Genomic DNA, 21,372 nt, shown 5'->3' with positions numbered 1-21,372 from the left:
TAAACTCTTTTACTTTCGATCTATTTATGATATTTGAACATTGCTTAATCAAAATTCTTGTTATGAGTAGCTAATTTACTTAGTTCTAGGGTTGTGGCGACAGTATGATTGTAAATTATTGAAGTTTTATGGATTGACATTAACTATCATATGAATCTCTCTTATGTTCTTGTTTTTGTATTTTGTGCTTGATCACCGCAGAAATAAACATCTTGTCTGAATTGAACTTGGGAGAGGAATAAGAGGATAGAACATGGGGAATGAGGAACATGATTTTCTCTTAAGAATTAGAGTTAATTTGTATCTAGAATAGGGATATACCTAGAGACCTTGTTTGGTCTTTAGACAGGAAGAAATCGTAATGCTCGGTAATTGGTCCAGCCTATCCTCGCTCAACAATGTAGTCAGGTTGCCATTAATCGTAGGAGATTAGAGGTCGGGAGACCATAATCATATATTTAACCCTGTTATCATTGATTCGATAGTTGATGAATATCAGTTTGACAAGATAATGTGCATGATTCTTGATGTGAGCTACAACCCTGGACTTTACCCAATCATTGTTCGAACCCTTGAGAAATTGAATCACTTTTGTTTAGCTTTTACTTAAATTTCAGATTATAAAATAAATCATTTCTTTAATCCTGATAACACTTGTATTTAATTGAAAGTATTGGAAAAATCAAATTATTATAGTCGTGAGTCTCTGTGGGTATGATACCCGACTCTTAATAAGAGCTACTCTAATACTTGAACGACCACGTACACTTGCGTGTACGATTGGACGCAACAAGTTTTTGGCGCCGCTACCGGGGACTTTAGAATTAGAAAGTATTTTATTTATCTAACTTCTGAAGTAAAAAAGCAAATGTTGACAACTTGATCTTAGCTATTCATTTTGTAGGTTGTGTTTAACTCTTAAACTGGAAGACGACCAGGACTTGGACGAGCCTCTAGCTGAACCGAAAAGATTCGTTCATTACCGGAGAAGGCAAAGATGACTCACTTACCTAGTCCCTCTTGTTGATAGTGAATGAGTAACTCTTGTAACAAGAGTTGAACAAGAAGAACCTATAGTGATGGCTGAGATGAAAATGAGAGACGTGGCAATCTCACGAAACACCAACATGACTTCATCCATTCAGAAACCTGGTGGAAGGTTTGAACTGAAGCATAATATGGTGCAACTATTGCACACAAATGGGCAGTTCATTGGTTCATGAGGATCCCCAAGTTCACATCCAAAATTTTCTCGAAATCAGTGATACCTACACTCCAACTGGAGTGAACTCAGATTACGTGAGGCTCACCTTAATTCCCGTTTCTCTGCTAGGGGAAGCAAAAAGATGGTTAAATTTTGAGCCCATGAACTCCATAACCTCTTGGGACAATCTTGCACGGAAGTTCCTTATCAGGTTTTTCTTATCTGGGAAAATAGCTAAGTTAAGGAGTGACATACTGAGCTTCCGACAAAAAGGAGGAGAGAACTTGTACCAGGCTGAGTACATGTTTAAATCGATTTTGTTAAGCTATCTACACCATCATCAGTCTCACGAGGTGTTGGTCCATACCTTCATTGAAGGACCGGAACCCAACACCAAGATTTTACTTGATTCAGCTGTAGGTGGACAAGATTTGGAGAAGACTTATGCTGAGTTGTTCACCCAGTTGAACAAGATTTCACACAAGTTAACCCCGAGTGGAATGGATGAGGTGCTAAACCGGTAGTGCAGAAGACTGATGGAATATTGGAGGTAGATGCAATGACAACATTAACTGCACAAATTGTTGCGATGCAGAACATGATGAACACTCACTTCAGCAACCTATCATTGGGACAACAACCAGCTCAAGTGAATGCAGTCCAACAACCACCCATATGGTGTGAAATTTGTGGAGGAGAAGATCATAATGCAGAGGTATGTGGTGCAAACCCAGATTCTGTAAATTTTGTAGGAAATGCACAACGTGGAAGAGATCATCAGAATTATGGGAACTTCTATAATCCCAGTTGGAGGAATCATCCTAATTTTTCTTGGGGAGGAAATCAAAATCAGGCCCAAGGCCAGAATCAATATAGACCCAGGGGAATGCACATGGGTATTAACAACGAGCCCAATGGGAGAAACCTAGTAATCATCAAACTAACATGAGCATGGAGGAGATGCTGAAAAAGATCATGGCTGATCAAGCTCAGTTAGTTGCTGATGTTAGAAATAACCAGTTAGCTACCCAGAACCTGGAGAAATAATTTGGGCAATTTGCTAGTGCCCAGAACTCACAACCTCAAGGAGGTTTGCCGGGAAACACTGATCCTAATCCCAGGCAACTGAATGAGGTAAGTACTCGCAGCGGGTTACAGTTGGTTGAGTTGGCTCCTAAGAAAAGTTTATAATGTTGAGTCTGCTAGCAAAAAGAGTGACGTTGTTGCACAAGAAGAAAGAGTGCAACCAATAGTGAAACCACTTCCACCATTTCCTCATAAGTTTAAAAAATAGAAGGAGGACGAATGGTTTGGTAAGTTTCTCTCTCTTTTAAAGCAAGTTCACATTAATTTGCCGTTGGAAGATGTTTTGCAGGGTATACCCAGGTATGTGAAGTCTGTAAAGTAGATTGTGGCAAATAAGAGGAAGCTGACTGAATATGAAACCGTAGCACTTACTGAAGAGTGCAACTCCTGAATCCAAAATAAGGTGCCCACCAAACTGAAAGATTCATGCAGCTTTATGGTTCAAATCACTATTAGGAAGAGCATCCATGCACGAGAATTGTGTGATCTTGGAGCAAGTAAAAACTTGAGGCCAACATCGTTGTACAAAAAGTTGGGGTTGGGTAGTCCTAAACCCACCACCATTATCTTGCAGTTGGCAGATTGATCAGTTGCTAGACCAGAGGGTGTTGTGGAGGATGTCTTGGTACAAGTGGGATCTTTGATATTCCCAGTAGATTTTGTGGTGCTAAATTTTTAGCCAGATACTGAGGTTCCATTCATCTTAGGAAGACCTTTATTGGCCACAGGGCGTGCTTTGATAGATGTAGCAGCCGGTCAACTTACTATGCAGGCGCATGACAAAGTGTAAGTGTTTGATGCCTATAAAGCATTAAAACTCCCATCAATCAATGGAGAGTTGTTTGCTATAACAGTGATAGATCTTGAAGCAGAAGCTCATTATAATGCATCCAGAGACTCGTTGGAGCGTGTACTAGTGGGACATGATATTTGTGGGGATGCTGAAGCACAGGAAATTGTACAATTTTTGGATGTGTCAAGTGTGGGCTCGTTAAGAGATCACTGGGAGCCTTTGAACAGGGTGTTGGGTCCTCCACCCAAGCCTTCCATCGAAGAAGCACCCAAGCTGGAGCTAAAAATATTGCGAGCCCCCCTCAGGTATGCATTTTTGGGTGAAGATAAGACCTTATCGGTTATTTTTTCAGCAACCTTATCTGAATCACATGTGGAAACAACATTGAGTATTTTGAGGAAAAGAAAAGCAGCTCTGGGCTAGCAAATATCTGACATTCACGGAATAAGTCCCGCGTTGTGTATGCACAAGAATTACATAGAGAAAGGGCATAAGTCGAGTGCATAACACCAACGGAGACTAAATCCAGCAATAAAGGATGTAGTAAGAAAAAAGGTGATAAAGTGGTTAGATGCTGGGATAGTATACCACATATCTGATAGAAAATGTATGAGTCCAGTACAGTGTATGCCTAAGAAGGGCAGTATGACGGTGATAAGAAATGAGAAGAATGAATTGATCCCTACAAGGACAATAACTAGGTGGCGTATTTGCATGGACTATATGAAGTTAAATGATCCCACTAGGAAGAACCATTATCTGGTGCCATTTATTGATCAGATGTTGGATGGATTGGCAAGGGAAGAATATTACTACTTCTTGGATTGCTACTCAAGTTATAATCAGATAGTCATTGCACCAGAGGATCAGGAGAAGAATACATTTACCTGTCCATATGGCACCTATGCGTTCAAGTATATGCCATTCAGATTATGCAATGCACCGACGACATTCGAGAGATGCATGATGCCGATCTTACATGATATGACGGAGGATTTTGTTGAGGTAATCATGGTTGACTTCTCGCTGTTTGGTGACTCTTTTGATCTTTGTTAGACGAATCTTGACAAGGTCCTTGCAAGATGTGAAGAGACGAATCTGGTGTTGAATTGGGAAAAGTGCCACTTCTTAGTTCGAGAATGGATTAGTAACACCCTGGATAATGGTAGGTTAAACTAGAGCCTAAACATAAAGTTACAAATCATAAAAATGAATCCCCAAACTTTTAGTAAGTCAATTAGGGTTAAAATGGGGATTATAGAGTCAACGCCACAGGCCAAGGCTGCCCCTAGCTAGGAGCTACTGCCCCAACCTTCACGAGGGGGACCACGAGTCGTGGTCCACTACATGGCTCGTGAAGGTGGTCGTAAAGATCCATTGGCCATGGAAAGATGGCCACCTAAAAGGCTAGCCACTGCCTCAACTTCACGGAAAGCACCACTGCTCGTGGTCTTGACCACGGCTCATGGAGCCCTTCGTGAAGGAGACTTGGGAATGGGGGCATGGGGAAAAGAGTAGCCTAGCTACTGCCTCACCCTCCACGAGCATGACCACGGGGAGTGGTCCACTAATGAATCGTGAAGGTGCTCGTGAGGGTGCCTTCGGCGACGGAGCCTTGAGCTCTAAAAAGGGATCTACTACCTCAACTCCACGGGCAGGACCACGGGTCATGATCCTCACCACAGCTTGTGGAGTGAGTCGTGAAGCTGGGCAAGGGTCAATTAATGAAGGTCTTTAGGGTCATTTTCTATTTTAGTCCAATTAAATGAGGAGTGTTTTGGGTATTTTAAGGGGAAATATATATATTGTTTTTAAGTCAATTTCACCTATTTTCAAGTCATAAGCTCAAACACCCATTGGAGCTAGGCTTTGTAGATCTTCAAGGTTCTTCCCCAAAATTTTGTGGTGATTCTTAGTCAAGGTATGGATGCTTTTCATCCTTGGGTAGCTATCACCCAAGGATCCCCTTCAAATTGTGTTTTCAAGATTCCAAATCCCCAAATTCTAGGGTTTTCAATCTATAACATGGTTCTTTCAAAATGTTTTTATTATTTAATTATTTTTGTTTATGGTTGGTTATGGTGAATTATGAATAGGTTGTTGGAGTATTGATGTTGTACAATGAAAATTCCCCATAGACCCATGTTTCCCCATGTTGACTTCTTGAATTGATATTGTGGGCTGGTCGATATTATGAATGTGTCAATTGAATATTGTTATGTTAATTAAGCTATTGAATCATGAAATTCCTCATATATTATGAAGTAATTGTACATGGTTGGGTTGATTGAGATCCAAGACCCTTGAAAGGCAAAGGTATGAGGATTTGTACCTCTTTATGAGAATTATGTATGAGAATTATGTATGAGATTGTGATTTACTTGAATAGTAATAATCCTTTGTCCATTATGTAGTTGTGGTATTGATGCAAGATCTATCTTTTCTATACCCTATACACTTGATTATGCATGAAGTATGTATGTATGTCTATGATAAACTTGTTGTGTTGATTGAAATGCCATTCTCATGAGCACACTATGAATACATTGTGAAAGGTTTACTCACATGTTGATGATTCTAAGGTGGAAGGGAATTCTCACTTAAGGAATTAATGAGCTATTATGATGATATGTTCACATGAGTGCCTAGTGCATTCTCTTATGAACATGAACTTAAGTAAAGACTTAATATTACATTTTAAGGGAATTATGGTTAGCACCGAGTGGTATGAGTATGAGATGAGTTCCTTCACGCTAGTAGTTGGGTTCTAAATACGGTGTCTTATGAGATGGAAATCTCCACGTTAGTAGTTAGGGTTTCTAGAAGCAATCTCCATATCCCATAACTATGTGCCCACATAGGTCTTAGCTAGTGGATCCACCTAGAAGCTAAAATGTACATTTTACCTTAGGCAAGTAGGACACCTCTTTTCGGTGTGGGGGTAGAACACCGGATTCCATTTAGCTCACATGGTCTATGTTGGTTAATGCTATTCTTCCATATATGAAATGAACATGAACTATGGTATGAACATGAACTTAAACAATGACTTCTTAAGGGGTACTACTTATTCTGAGTGGGGGTATGGAACTTCACTTATGCATTGCACAAGTAGACTCTAAGAGGGGTTATGGTGAGGTTCTTTTATGTTATGATGGCTTATGGATTATGTATGAAAGATATGTATGAATGTTAAAGTTGATTTCACTTGTTGTAAGTTATGAACATGTGTGACTCTTTACTTATGTATGTTGACTATGAGTAAGGCAAAGTAAGATATGTATGATGTTGGTAGCCTAAGGGTGACACTTAGCATTTGGTGAGGTTATGGGACTTTACCTTTGCATTGCACTACTGTGGCTTTAGGTTGCTTGTATGATTGGTTTGGCTTATGTTTCTTCATAAATGTGCATAATGGTTTTTAAACTTGGTAAAGACATGATTTCAACTTAATGTCCCTTTTATGCATGTTTTAAGGATTTTTGTACATGGTGTCTATACTTAGTACATTATTTATGCTAACCCATATTTTCTACATTCTATGAGTGTAGGTTCCGGTCGTTGATACATTCTACTTTCTTCCAGAGAAGCTTGGGTCGACTATTCCCTAAGCTTGGTGTGTACTCAAGTTCGAAGACAAGATGCTATTGTTTCTAGTTCTATTGTACTTCCTACTTTGAGACTATTGTTGATGTAAAGGGCTTTTGACCCTATTTGCACTCTTTATCTTCTAGATGGTGATTGAGACAAGTCTAGATTCCTATGTTCGTTTATGAAAAAGAAGTTGACTTTTATTGTAAAAGTTTTAAATATTTCCGCAATTATTCTATGTATTTATGTTATGATTATGCTAAGGGCTTGAATGAGACCCCTTTGGGGTCAAGTACGCCATGTTACTCCTTGGGGGTAACCCCAGGTCGTTACAAACTTGGTAATCAGAGTACAAGGTTAGAGAATGATTCTAGGATAATGTATCATGAACCATGTGTAGTAGAGTCTTATTCATAAGTGTGAAGCGCGCCACACTTATGAATGAGAGGCTATAAGATGTTTAGGAACTCTCACTTCTTTCATGACTCTTTAGTTGTGCTTTGGAGTCCTAACTTTATGAAGTCCTTTCCTAACCCTTCTCCTGTGATTATAGGCAATGAATACAAGAAGAGGGAATGCAAGGAGGGTGAAATAGGAGAATGTCAATGAGGGAGTTCCTCCCCAAGCTCCTCAAGCTCCTAATGAAGAGGGGGCCATGACCAATGTGGAGATAAGGACAGCTCTCCAAACATTGACTCATGCTTTAACAACTCAAGTCACTAGGGATGCTAGAGTTCAAGTGAACCCCAATGAAAGTACAACCGCTTCAAGGATTAGGGATATCACAAGAATGAACCCCCGTACATTCTATGGCTCCAAAGTGGATGTTTGATCCACAAGGGTTTATTGATGAAGTATTTAAAGTGCTTGAGGCTATGGGTGTATCTCCACGAGAGAAGGCGGAACTAGCCGCCTACCAATTGAAAGATGTGGCTCAAGTACGGTATGAGCAATGGAAGGATGAGAGGGCCCGATTGATTGGGGAGTGTTCAAGTCGGCCTTCCTTGATAGGAATATGGCCTTAAGTTCACCCAATTGTCTAAATATGCTCCAACCTTAGTGGCGGACTCTAGGGCCAAGGTGAATAAATTTGTTATGGGGATATCCTACTTGGTAGTCAATGAATGTCGTTTGACAATGCTCCTCCCAAGTATGAATATTTCCCGTTTTATGGTTCATGCTGAGTAAATTGAGGAACAAAAGCTCAAACAAGTGAATAGAGAAGTAAAACGGGCACGGACCGATGATGGGAATTCTTCCAAGGGTAAGTTTGAGGTTCAAGGTAAACCAAGGTTCAAGAAGAGGTTTTCCAATCAAGGCTCATCTAGCACTCCAAGGGTCAATAAAGATAGGGTGTCTAACCCTAAGCCACAAGGAAGTAATAGTGGTAGCTCTTATGTTGAAAGACCTAGTTGTGCAAAGTGTGGCAAGAAGAATGAAGGCCAGTGCCTAGTTGGCACGGATAGTTGCTTTAATTGTGGGAAGAACAGTTATATGAAGAGAGATTATCCTATGCTAAGGGCCCAAGGAAGAAAGGGCAAGCAAGTCCCTCTAAGGGGCTCAAGTTTCGATGCTCCCAAGAAGAACCGCTTCTATTCCCTTCAATCCCGAGGTGACCAAGAGAGCTCCCCGGATGTTGTTACGGGTATGTTGCAAGTTTATTCCATTAATGTTTATGCATTATTAGACCCCAGTGCCACTTTATCTTTTGTTACACCTTTTGTGGCTATGAAATTTGAAGTGCTCCCCGAAGAGTTACTAGAACCTTTTTCGGTGTCTACCCCAGTTGGTAACTCGGTTATAGCAAAAAGAGTCTATAGGAGTTGTCCTATTTCTTTGTCTCATAAAGTCACTTTGGTTGATTTGGTAGAATTAAACATGCTTGATTTTAATGTAATTTTGGGCATGGATTGGTTGCATGCATGTTATCATTCAATAGATTGTAGGACCCGTGTGGTCAAATTTCAATTTGCAAAAGAGCCAATTTTAGAGTGGAAATGGGGGAATTCTATTCCAAGAGGTCAATTTGTTTCATGTCTAAAAGCTAGAAAAATTATCTCCAAGGGGTGCATGTATCATATTGTTAGGGTTATGGATGTCGAGTCCAAGGTCTCTTCTTTAGAGTCGGTCCCCGTGGTGAGTGAGTTTCCGAAAGTCTTTCTCGATGACTTGCCCGACATTTCTTCCGAACGGGAAATAAACTTTGGCATTGATCTTTTGTCGAATACACAATCCATATCTATCCCTCCCAATAAAATGGCTTCGACCAAATTGCAAGAGTTGAAGGAGCAACTTAAGGACTTATTAGACAAGGGTTTTATTCAACCAAGTATATCTCCATGGGGTGCTTCGGTATTGTTTGTGAAGAAGAAAGATGGGTCCCTTAGGATGTGTATTGATTATCGCCAATTGAACAAGGTCACTATAAAGAATAAGTATCCACTTCCTAGGATTGACAATTTGTTTGATCAACTCCAAGGGGCTACCTTTTTCTCCAAAATAGATCTTCTTTCGGGTTATCATCACTAAGGGTAAGATGATGTGATATTCCTAAGATAGCCTTTAGGACCCGGTATGGTCATTACGAATTTGTGGTTATGTCTTTTGGGTTAACAAATGCCCCAGCGGCATTCATGGACCTAATGAATAGAGTATTTAGGCAATATCTTGATTCATTTGTGATCGTTTTATTGACGATATTTTTATCTATTCGAGAAGTGAGGGTGAACATATGGATCATTTGAGGATTGTTTTGAAACTCCTTAAACACCACCAATTGTATGCTAAGTTTAGTAAGTGTGAGTTTTGGCTAAGGCAGTTACTTTCCTTGGTCATATTGTGTTGGGTATGGGTATCGAGGTAGATCCTAAGAAGATGGATGCGGTCAAGAGTTTGCCTAGACCTCTATCTCCTACTGATATTAGAAGATTCTTGGGTTTGGTCGGTTACTATAGAAGGTTTGTTGAGGGTTTTTCCTCCATTGCTTCTCTGTTGACGACTTTGACTCAAAAGAAAGCCAAGTTTGTGTGGTCGAAGGCTTGTGAGAAAAGCTTCCAAGAATTGAAAGATACACTTACATCCGCTCCGGTGTATACCTTACCGGAGGGTACCGATAGGTTTGTGGTATATTGTGACGCTTCTCGAGTGGGTTTGGGATGTGTCCCTATGCAACAGGGTAAAGTGATTGCCTATGCTTCAAGGCAACTCAAGGTCCATGAGAAGAATTATCCCATGATCTTGAATTAGCGGCGGTAGTGTTTGCTTTGAAAATATGGAGACATTACTTATATGGGGTCCATGTAGATGTGTTTACCAACCTCAAGACTCTTCAATATGTGTTTATCCAAAAAGACTTGAATCTTTGACAAAGAAGGTGGTTAGAGCTTTGGAAGGATTATGACATGAGTGTCCTTTACCACCCCGGCAAAGCTAATGTAGTTGAGGATGCCCTAAGTAGATTGTCCATGGGTAGTGTGGCTCATGTAGAAGATGAGAAGAAGGAATTGGTTCGTGATGTGCATAGGTTGCCCCGGTTAGGTGTCCAACTAGTGGATTCCACCAAGGGTGGATTCATGGTCCATCATAGGTCTGAATCGTCCTTTGTGGTTGATGTAAAGTCTAAGCAACACTTTGATCCCCTACTAATGGAGTTGAAATAATCGGTTCTCAATAAGTTCGTTGAGGCTTTTTCCCAAGGGGGAGTGGGGTGCTTAGGTACCAAGGTAGATTATGTGTTCCAGATGTTGATAGCTTAAGGGAGCAAATTTTAGAAGAGGCTTATGGTAGGCGGTATTCTATTCATCCGGGAGCCACCAAGATGTACCGTGACCTACGCGAAGTCTATTGGTGGAATGGTATGAAGAAGGATATAGCGGGTTTTGTAGCCAAATGCCCAAATTGCCAACAAGTTAAGGCCGAGTATCAAAGGCCCGGAGGGTTGTCCCAAAATATAGATATTCCCACTTGGAAGTGGGAGGATGTGAATATGGATTTTATTGTGGGGTTGCCTCGTACTCGAAGGCAACATGATTCTATTTGGGTCATTGTTGATAGGATGACAAAATCAGCCCACTTTATTCCCGTCATGACTTCATTTTCGGCGGAAGACTATGCCAAGTTGTACATCAATGAGATAGTGAAGTTGCATGGGGTCTCCTCATCTATCATTTCGGATCGGGGTACTCAATTTACTTCACATTTTTGGAAGACATTCCAAAAGGGGCTAGGTACCAATGTTAAACTTAGTACCGCTTTCCACCCTAAAATGGATGGTCAAGCGGAATGCACCATTCAAACCTTAGAGGACATGTTGAGGGCATGTGTGATAGATTTCAAGGGTAGTTGGGACGACCATCTCCCACTGATTGAGTTTGCCTACAACAATAGTTACCACTCAATCATTGTCATGGCTCCATTTGAAGCCCTTTATGGTAGGACGTGTAGATCTACGGTTGGTTTGTTTGAAGTAGGTGAATTTGCTCTAATTGGTCTCGAACTAGTTTATGAGGCCATTGAAAAAGTTTGACTCATTAGAGAGAGGTTGAAGACGGCCCAAAGTCGGCAAAAGTCATATGCCGATGTTAGAAAGAGGGATCTTGAATTTGAGGTTGGTGATTGGATCTACTTAAAAATCTCACCCATGAAATGTGTGATGAGGTTTGGTAAAAAGGGGAAGCTTAGTCCCCGGTATGTGGGTACTTATCAAATTTTGAAGTGTATTGAGAAAGTTGCCTATGAATTGGACTTGCCAAATGAATTGGCTCCGGTTCACCCGGTATTTCATGTTTCCATGCTTAAGAAGTGCATTGGTGATCCGGTATCCATCCTTCTTTTAGAGGGTTTAGGAGTTGATGAGAACATTTTTTATGAAGAGGTCCCGGTGGAAATTTTAGATTGACAAGTTAAGAGGTTAAGAAACAAAGAGGTAGTTTCTGTTAAGGTCTTATGGAAGAATCACTTAGTTGAGGGTGCTACATGGGCGGCCGAGGCCGATATGAAGTCCCGTTATCCTCATTTTTTTGCTTCTACTCCTATCCAAACTTGAGGTAAGTAGTTTTCTTGAGTTTGGCATTTTGGAAGTCATTTGTGCAATGAGTTTTCTTTATGATTTCCTTCTGTTGTGCATGTTCTTGTAAGAATTCATGTTTAGCATATCTTGAGTTTTCATGATTTATATGTCCCTCATGTTGATTTGCGTTTTAGTATGATGATTGCATATTTGGCTTCATGAGGTGAATTAATGGACATGCTTAGTTATGTTTTATGATATGGAATATTGGCTCCTTATGGTTTTGTTGAGCTTGTTTGAGTTGGAGAAGGTAGTTCCTCCTAAAATGATATGAAGCGATGAGTTTTGTGCATGTTGGGTTGTGGATGTAGTTCCTACTTCCTTGTGGTTGCATTGTTTATGTCTTGAGATGGAGTTGATGTTTCCTCCTATAAGTTGTGCATTTTTGTTATGTTGCATGCATGATGGGATGCTAGTCTTGAGTCTTTAACTTCGTATGGTGTCTAAATCTCCATTCGAGGATGAATGTCCCCAAGGGGGAGATAATGTAACACCCCGAAAAATGGTAGGTTAAACTAGAGCCTAAATATAAGGTTAAAAATAGTAAAAATTACTCCCCGAACTTTTAGTAAGTCAATTAGGGTTAAAATGGGGTTTATAGAGTCAAGACCAAGGGGCAAGTGTCAAGGCCAAGGGGCCAAGCCAAGGCATAAGGCCAAAGCTGCCCCTAGCTAGAAGCTACTGCCCCAACCTTCACAAGGGGGACCACGAGTCGTGGTCCACTCCACGGCTGGTGAAGGTGGTAGTAAAGATCCCCTGGCCATGGAAAGTTGGCCACCTAAAAGGCTAGCCACTGCCTCAACTTCACGGAAGAGACCACGGCTCGTGGTCTTGACCACGGCACGTGGAGCCCTTCGTGAAGAAGATTTGGCATGGGGTCATGGGGGCATGGGGGCATGGGGGCATGAGAGCAAAGAGTAGCCTAGCTACTGCCTCACCCTCCACGAGCATGACCACTGGGAGTGGTCCACTTCACGGATCGTGAAGGTTCTCATGAGGGTGCCTTAGGCGATGGAGCCTTGAGCTCCAAAAAGAGAGTTGTAACACCCTAGAAATTTTTTTGAACTAAGACTTGAACCATCCTTCGTTGTGAGTAGGATTTTACCGAGGAACTAAAATTTCTTTTAAGTGTTAAGGTCACTAGATGTAGCACCTTGAGTTCCAAAAAGAATTAAATTGGAAATAGCACAATCTGAAATTTTGCAAGTTAAGCTAAGTATGAGTTTTGGGTCGACTTCGAACGATCATAACTCCTAGCTCAGGATGATTTAGGTGTTCTACCAAATACCGTAGGAAATCTCTTTGAATTATCTTTCCAACACCACCGAGTTTGCTAAGTTTCGAGGTCGGATGAGTGATGGCCTTTTGAAGATAGGCTGTCGAGTTAAGGAAAGTTAGCAGAAAATAGAGAGGGGTATTTTGGTCTTTTCCTTACCCAATCAGATTTAATTCATTTTAAGTAATATTTTAAGGGTCTAATCCTATTCTGTTTAGTTTTACAATCCTAAAATTAGCCTAGGGTTTTAGTTGAGAGTTCAAGAAGAGAAAATAAGAGAGAAGAGGACAAAAAAGGAGAGGATCAAGCGTTCGTCGAGATTCTTGCGTGTTGTAACGGATTTTCGCCATGGGTTTGATCCCTAAGAGGTAAGTAAGCTTCCATAGTGTTGGGTTTGTTCACCCACACACCAAACATGTTATTTTCAGTGCAAATTTCATTCTTGAAGTTGAAAGACTTGAGTTTTTGATGGGTTCTTGATAGGTGTTCTTGAAGTTCATTCTAAATCTTGTTGTGTTGGGTTTTGGATGATTTCTTGAGATCAAAGTGAGTGTTTTAATGGATGTATTGAGTATATTAGAGTTTACTTATGTTAAGTAATCAATTCCAAGCGATTGGGGAAGAAACCATTCGATTCTAGGAGAAATAGGGTGAGAAAACGAGAAAAGAAACTTGCTGAATTTTCTGGGTTGGGGACTGGCGTGATGCGCCTGCCAGAGCGCCCCAAACCCACTTCTGAAGTTTAGGGGCTGGCGCCCCGCGCCACCCATAGCGCCAGGGTTGCCTGCCCCATCCAGTTTGTCGTTGGTTGCTCCGTTTGAGTTCGTTTAAAGTGCACCTTCACTCCTTTTTTATTCTAATTACTCTAAGTTACTTCTAAACACCTAAAATCATTCCTAACATGATCATAACCTTGAATTCATAATTCAAATTCAAGGTAGAGTTGAGAGTTAAGTTTTGAGAATTCTTTCGAACATTTTAAGAAAGTCCCTTTGAGTCTTTTTGTGGAGTCTTCTACAACTTCTAGTAACTTGTTTCAAGACTCGAGCAAGTGACTGTGAGGATGAGGAGAATGTACTCATGAGTCTACCTGTCATCATGAGATCTTTTATAGCGTGAACCATAACTCTTGAATTCATAATTCTCATTCAAGAGAGAGTTAAAAGTAGAGTTCAAGAAAGCCATTGAGTTCAATTGTGAATCCTTTGAGATCAACCATCGATTTGAACTATGTCTTGAGGTAGTAAGTAAGAGAATGAGAAGTGTCGTATATATACATGAGTTCCATGTAGTTTGTAGACCTTCGAGTCAAGTCATTCATGCCCATATATTCCGCATGAACTCCATAAGTTGAGTATCTATGAGAGGAGTAATATCTCTATGTCCTAAGTCTTAAGTATTGAGTTTATAACCTATTTGAGAATATAATCCTAATCATGGGACTATTACTTATTACCCATGAAGTCCATGAGTTGAGTTGTTCATGCCCATAATTCCGCATGAACATTATAAGTCGAACAATCTTAAGATGAGAAGTATCTTTGATTCCTTGAGTTGAGTGGTTCATACTCATAAATTCCGCATGAACCCTCTGAGTTGAGCATTCTTGAAGTGAGTAGTATTATTGAAGTTCTTGAGTTCCAAGTATTTGAGTTCTATCTATGGTTATTGAAAACCTTGCATTGAGTCGTTCACGTCCATAATTCGGCATGACCCTCATTTTAAGAAGTCTTTTACAAATGTTTTAACTTTGTTTTAAGACTAAAAGTTTCAAGTTAAGCAAAGAGTAAAGAGTTGAGTCCATTTCTCAAAAATCTATAAGGGAACTAAGTATTCCCAAAGAGTTTATAAATGTTTTCACATTTGAGCAAGAAAATGGAACATTGATTCCAAGAGAGCTTTTAAGCTAAGTTTTGAGTAATTATCTCAATTCAAAGAAAGAGTTTTGTTTTTACAAACATATGAGCTAAGTATATTTTGGGAGTAGTATTGAGCACCGATATGGGGATGCGAGTTCATATTAACTCAAGTCTCCATAAATCATGTAGTCATCATGGGTAGTAAAGGATCATACTTTTTAGATGACTCCTTAAGATGCTTTTAGCATAGACTAGTGGATCCACTAAGTTAAGCGTTTTATATGACAACAAAGTATAAGACAGTTCTGGCAGCGTGGGCAAGACGTTGTATCACCACTTAGGCTCATAGTAGTGGTTGTCTGTTAGAGAAACTCCCACATAAATTATATTACTTTATTATATAAGTAAAGTTGAGTTTGTTATTGCATTTTCTTTTACGAACTAAGTTGTTTTTACTGTTTTATAAATTTTCCATATATTGCATATGTATTGTTGCTTTATATTGAGTTGAGTATCCAGAGTTGAGTATTTCAAGTCGAGTATCATATCTTTGAGTTGAGTATCAAATTTCTGAGTTGAGTAAGTTTGAGTAGTTTTGAGTATGCTTGAGTATTCCTTGAGTTGAGTAAGTTTGAGGAGAGGTAAGTAGGTTTCCTTTTTATCAAGTTTCAAGCTTATGTTTATGGTTTAGAATTCCCCCTACATTCTCGTACATTCCACGTACTGGCCATTTGGCCTACATCTTCTCATGATGCAGACACAGGTATTCAGGATCATCAACAGGAGCTTTGTTGATATCACTTGGAGCTCGAGTTAGTTATGGTAAGCCTCCTTTCTTCCGGAGGATTCCATTTACTTTCAGTTGTTAGGAGGTCGTGGGTCTTGTCCCGACTTCCATCATTGTCATTTAGAGGCTTCATAGATAGACAATAGAGTTTTAGAAGTCTTCATTTATATGGTTAAATGTTTTAAAGACTAAAGTTGCCTTTTTATGGCAAGTTGTATATATTTTATTATACAAAGTTTTCCTTGGACTTAAAGTTTGTATTTAAGTTTTGTGAACTTTTATTTCAGTTTTAAGCTTTTGTATGCTTAAGTTAGTTTTCCACTTGTAGTCAGCTAGGATGAGGGTTCGCTTGGGGACCAGCAATGGTTCTTGAGTGCCAGCCACGTCCAGGGTGTAAACTCGGGTCGTGACAAGAGCTACTACCTCAACTCCACAAGAAGGACCACGAGTCGTGGTCCTCACCACGACTCGTGGAGGGAGTTGTGAACCTGGGTGGGGATCAATTAATGAAGGTCTTTAGGGTCATTTTCTATTTTAGTCCAATAAAATGAGAGGTGTTTTGGGTATTTTTAGGGGAAGTATATATATTGTTTTTAAGTCAATTTCACCTATTTTCAAGTCATAAACAAAAACACCCAAATAATTCCCAAAATGCTCTCCTCTCTCAATATTTATGTCTCTAAACTCAAGGGAGAAGAATAAGCTATTGGAGCTAGGGTTTGTAGATTTTGAAGGTTCTTCCCCAAAATTCGTGGTGATTCGTAGTCAAGGTATGGATGCTTTTCATCCTTGGGTAGCTATCACCCAAGGAGCCCCTTCAAATTGTGTTTTCAAGATTCCAAATCCCCAAATTCTAGGGTTTTCAATCTATAACATGGGTCTTCTTTCCAAAACGTTTTTATTGTTTAATTATGATTGTTTATGGTTGGTTATGGTGAATTATGAATAGGTTGATGGAGTATTGATGTTGTATAATGAAAATTCCCTATTGACCCATGTTTCCCCATATTGATAGATCTTGAATTGATATTGTGGGTTGGTCGATATTATGAATGTGTCAATTGAATATGGTTATGTTAATTAAGCTATTGAATCATGAAATTCCTCATATATTATGAAGTAATTGTTCATGGTTAGGTTGATTGAGATTCAAGACCCTTGAAGTGCAAAGGTATGAGGGTTTGCACCTCTTTATGAGAATTATGTATAAGATTGTGATTTACTTGAATAGTAATGATCATTTATCCATTGTGTAGTTGTGGTATTGATGTAAGATCTATCTTCCATATACCTTATACATTTGATTATGCATGAAGTATGTATATATGTCTATGATGAGCTTGTTGTGTTGATTGAAAGGCCATTCTCATGAGCACAATATGAATACGTTGTGAATGGTTTACTCACATTTTGATGATTCTAAGGTGAAAGGGCATTCTCACTTAACGAATTAATGAGCTATTATGATGATATGTTCACATGAGTGCGTAGTGCATTCTCTTATGAACATGAACTTAAGTAAAGACTTAATATTACATTTTAAGGGAATTATGGTTAGCACCGAGTGGTATGAGTATGAGATGAGTTCCTTCACGCTAGTAGTTGGGTTCTAAATACGGTGTCTTATGAGATGGAAATCTCCACGTTAGTAGTTAGGGTTTCTAGAAGCAATCTCCATATCTCATAACTATGTGCCTGCATAGGTCTTATCTAGTGGATCCACCTAGAAGCTAAAATGTACTTTCTACCTTAGGCAAGTAGGAAACCTCTTTTCGGTGTGGGGGTAGAACACCGGATTCCATTTAGCTCGTATGGTCTATGTCAGTTAATGTTATTCTTCCCTATATGATATGAATATGAACTTTGGTATAAGCATGAACTTAAACAATGATTTCTTAAGGGGTACTACTTATTCTGAGTGGGGGTATGGAACTTCACTTATGCATTGCACAAGTAGACTCTAAGAGGGGTTATGGTGAGGTTCTTTTATGTTATGATGGCTTATGGATTATGTATGAATGATATGTATGAATGTTAAAGTTGATTTCACTTGTAAGTTATGAACATGTGTGACTCTTTACTTATGTATGTTGACTATGAGTAAGGCAAAGTAAGATATGTATGATGTTGGTAGCCTAAGGGTGACACTTAGCATTTGGTGAGGTTATAGGACTTTACCTTTGCATTGCACCACTGTGGCTTTGGGTTGCTTGTATGATTGGTTTGGCTTATGTTTCTTCATAAATGTGCATAATGGTTTGTAAACTTGGTAAAGGCATGATTTCAACTAATGTCCCTTTTATGCATGTTTTAAGGATTTTTGTGCATGGTGTCCATACTTAGTACATTATTTGTGCTAACCCATATTTTCTACATTCTATGAGTGTAGGTTCCGGTGGTTGATACATTCTACTTTCTTCAATAGAAGCTTGGGTTGATTATTCCCTAAGTTTGGTGAGTCCTCAAGTTTGAGGACAAGATGCTATTGTTTCAAGTTCTATTGTACTTCCTACTTTGAGACTATTGTTGATGTAAAGGGCTTTTGACCCTATTTTCATTCTTTATGTACTAGATGGTGATTGAGACAAGTCTAGATTCCTATGCTCGTTTAGGAAAAAGAAGTTGACTTCTATTGTAAAAGTTTTAAATTTTTCCGCAATTATTCTATGTCTTTATGTTATGATTATGCTAAGGGCTTGTATCAGACCCCTTTGGGGTCAAGTACGCCATGTTGCTCCTAGGAGGTAACCCCGGGTCGAGACAGGATTGTAGTGGGGCACAAAATTTCAACAAATGGGCTAGAAGTTGATAAAGTCAAGGTGGAGGTCATTGAGAAATTTCTACCTCCCATCACTGTGAAGGGAGTTAGAAGCTTTCCAGGACACGCCAAATTTTATAGAAGATTCATCAAGGATTTTTCTAATACCGCAAGACCCATGTGTAGCCTGTTGGAAAAAAAGGTGAAGTTTGTATTTGATGAAATTTGTTTGCAGGCATTTGAGCTATTGAAGAAGAAGTTGATCGAACCCCTATTCTGCTTGCTCCTAACTGGGAGTTACCCTTCGAGCTCATGTGTGATGCCATCGATACAACAATTGGTGCAGTGCTAGGCCAGCGTAAAGAGAAGATGTTTCACTCCATCTATTATGCTTGCAAGACACTTCATGCAGCTCAAGCTAACTACACTGTCACATAAAAAGAGATGCTAGCGCTAGTATTTGCTTTTGATAAGTTCAGGTCATACTTGGTGGACACCAAGGTTGTTGTCAACACTGATCATGCTGCAATCAAGTATTTATACAATTAGAAGGATGCGAAGTCGAGGTTAATTAGATGGATATTGCTCTTGCAAGAGTTTGATTTGGAAATTAAAGATAGGAAGGGGACTGAGAACCAGATAGCCGATCATTTTTCCAGATTGGAGGACTCATCTCATGGAGGAATGAAGGACAGATTCGTGAAGAGTTGCCCGATGAGCAATTGCTGGCCGTAGACCTTGCACAATTACCCTGGTATGTTGATATTGTGAACTTTTTAGTGACTGGTTTATTTCCACATGGGGCTTCAACACATCAAAAGCAAAAGCTAAAGTATAAGGCGCCATTTTATATGTGGGATGCACCTTTATTATTCAAGTACGGACCTGATCAGATGGTGCGAAGGTGTGTAGCTGAACATGAGAGAGTTGCCACTCTTCACCCTATGTTGGGCATCACGGAGGCGAGTGCACGGCGTATAAGGTATTGCAATCTGGATTCTTTTAGCCTACTTTATTTTAAAATGTTGCAATTATTGTGAAGGGTTGTGATCGATGTGAGCGGATGGGCACTATTTCTAGAAGACATGAGATGTCGCTGAACAACATCCTCGAAGTTGAGATCTTTGATGTATGGGGGATAGAATTCATGGGACCATTACCATCTTCCAATGGAAATCAGTACATCCTAGTGGCAGCGGACTATGTGTCCAAGTGGGTGGAAGCAATTGCTCTACCTACTAATAATGCGAAGGTGATAGTGAAGTACATCAGGAATAACATCTTCACTAGGTTTGGAACTCCAAGGGCCTTGATAATTGATGTAGGTACGCATTTCATCAACAGTTCAGTGCGGAATCTGCTAGCCAAATATGAAGTAAGATACAAGGTAGCCACCGCTTATCATCCTTAGACTAGCGGGCAAATGGAAGTGTCCAATAGGGAAGTCAAGCAAATTCTACAAAGACTGTGAATGCACAAAGGAAAGATTGGGCTGAAAAGTTAGATGATGCTTTGTGGGCATACAAGACTGCATACAAGACACTGATAGGGACTTCTCCTTATCGAATGATGTTTGGAAAAGTGTGTCACCTTCAAGAAAAATTGGAGCATAAAGTATACTGGGCTATCAAGAAGTTGAATTTAGACCCAGAGTTAGCTGGCAAGAAAAGAATAACACAGCTACATGAGCTAGAGGAATTCAGGCTTCACGCATACGAAAATCCCAAGCTATATAAGGAGAAGACTAAGAGGTGGCATGACAAACATATTGTGTCACACACATTTGAGCTTGGTCAATTGGTGTTATTGTTCAATTAAAGAAAAAAGTTGTTATCCGGAAAACTTCGGTCTAAGTGGAGTGGGTCGTTTGAATTAGTAAGGATGACCCAACATGGAGCTGTGGAGCTAACAAATGAGGATAAGAGCTCCACTTTCTTGTAAATGGGCAATGAGTAAAACACTACTTCGGGAATAATGTTGATCATGAGCATGAAGCGCTCACCTTGATTGACGAGTAAGTCATCATCTAGGTCGTACCGCGACGTTAAATCAAGCGTTGCACGGGAGGCAACACGTGACCCCTTGTAATAGTTAGGATTTCTTTTGTTTTGTTTTGTTATTTCAATTCCTAGGAATTAGTTTAAATAAAAAAATTATATATCAGGAAAATACAAAAAAATGAGTCGTGCCACGACCAAAACTAAGGGGCTGGATAGGAGGCAACCCATCGTGTTTACACTAATGGGTGTTGTGCTTAAAATGTGCAAGGAATGGGATTGGGCAACCATAGCGTGTCGCGGAGGGAGTGCCAATTCTTACCTTGCTAGAAAGTAATTTTTCAAAGAGAGGCAGAACACTCTGTAATGCGAGCGCGTTGCGGAGATGGTCATGAAATTTGGATTCAACAAGAATTAAATTTCTCGTCAAAAATCTAGGTAGAATGGTCCATAATGGACCCGCGTCATGGAGCTTGGAAGTGTATTTTGATTCCACTAGGAATTAATTATTTTTGCAAACCAGAACTGTATGTAACAAGCGCGCGCCGCGGACCAGGTGAGGTATTTTCATTTTCATTAAAATAGATGGGTCTGACCCCTTTCCTTTCAAATAAACCCAACCCAAATTCCCTTTTAACCCCAAATCAAGTCCCAAATTCCCCATTATTCCTTTTTCCTTTGAACGATTTCCCTTCCCCTTCGCCCCCTCTGATTTCTCAACTTCAAATTTGTAACGCGGAGTCAATCGCTCATCCATCTGCTTACTCTACTCGTCTTCGACAGTGAAGGTACATGTTTTGTTCCCATTTTCTCTCACATTTGGATTGCTCATACTTTGTTTGTTGTTGTTGTTGTTGTTTGGGAATAAATGAGTTGTGGGTATGATTGGTAGTAGACAAAACTATTGTATGTTGTTCTTTCTGGGAATTTCGAATTCTTGAGTAGAAAGTGCA

General features: G+C 39.8%; 1 protein-coding gene across 1 annotated transcript; it reads left to right on the top strand.

The window, feature by feature from the left end:
- Positions 1–1,200: 1,200 nt before the first annotated feature.
- On the top strand, positions 1,201–2,153 carry LOC125829043 (uncharacterized). The gene is made up of 2 exons (XM_049508321.1): positions 1,201–1,713; positions 1,800–2,153. The coding sequence occupies exons 1-2, from the start codon at positions 1,201–1,203 to the stop codon at positions 2,151–2,153; spliced, it is 867 nt and encodes a 288-aa protein (XP_049364278.1).
- Positions 2,154–21,372: the final 19,219 nt, after the last annotated feature.

Source organism: Solanum verrucosum, unplaced genomic scaffold, assembly GCF_900185275.1.
Source record: "Solanum verrucosum unplaced genomic scaffold, falcon-dt-bn FXZP01000007.1, whole genome shotgun sequence".
Taxonomy (NCBI): domain Eukaryota; kingdom Viridiplantae; phylum Streptophyta; class Magnoliopsida; order Solanales; family Solanaceae; genus Solanum; species Solanum verrucosum.
This window is presented reverse-complemented; position numbering and strand designations above follow the sequence as displayed.

Coding starts and splice junctions, on each gene's coding strand:
- LOC125829043 (XM_049508321.1), top strand. CDS start 1,201: ATGGGCAGTTCATTGGTTCATGAGGATCCCCAAGTTCACATCCAAAAT. Junction 1,714..1,799: donor CCCCGAGTGGAATGGATGAG/GTGCTAAACCGG, acceptor GTTGCGATGCAG/AACATGATGAACACTCACTT.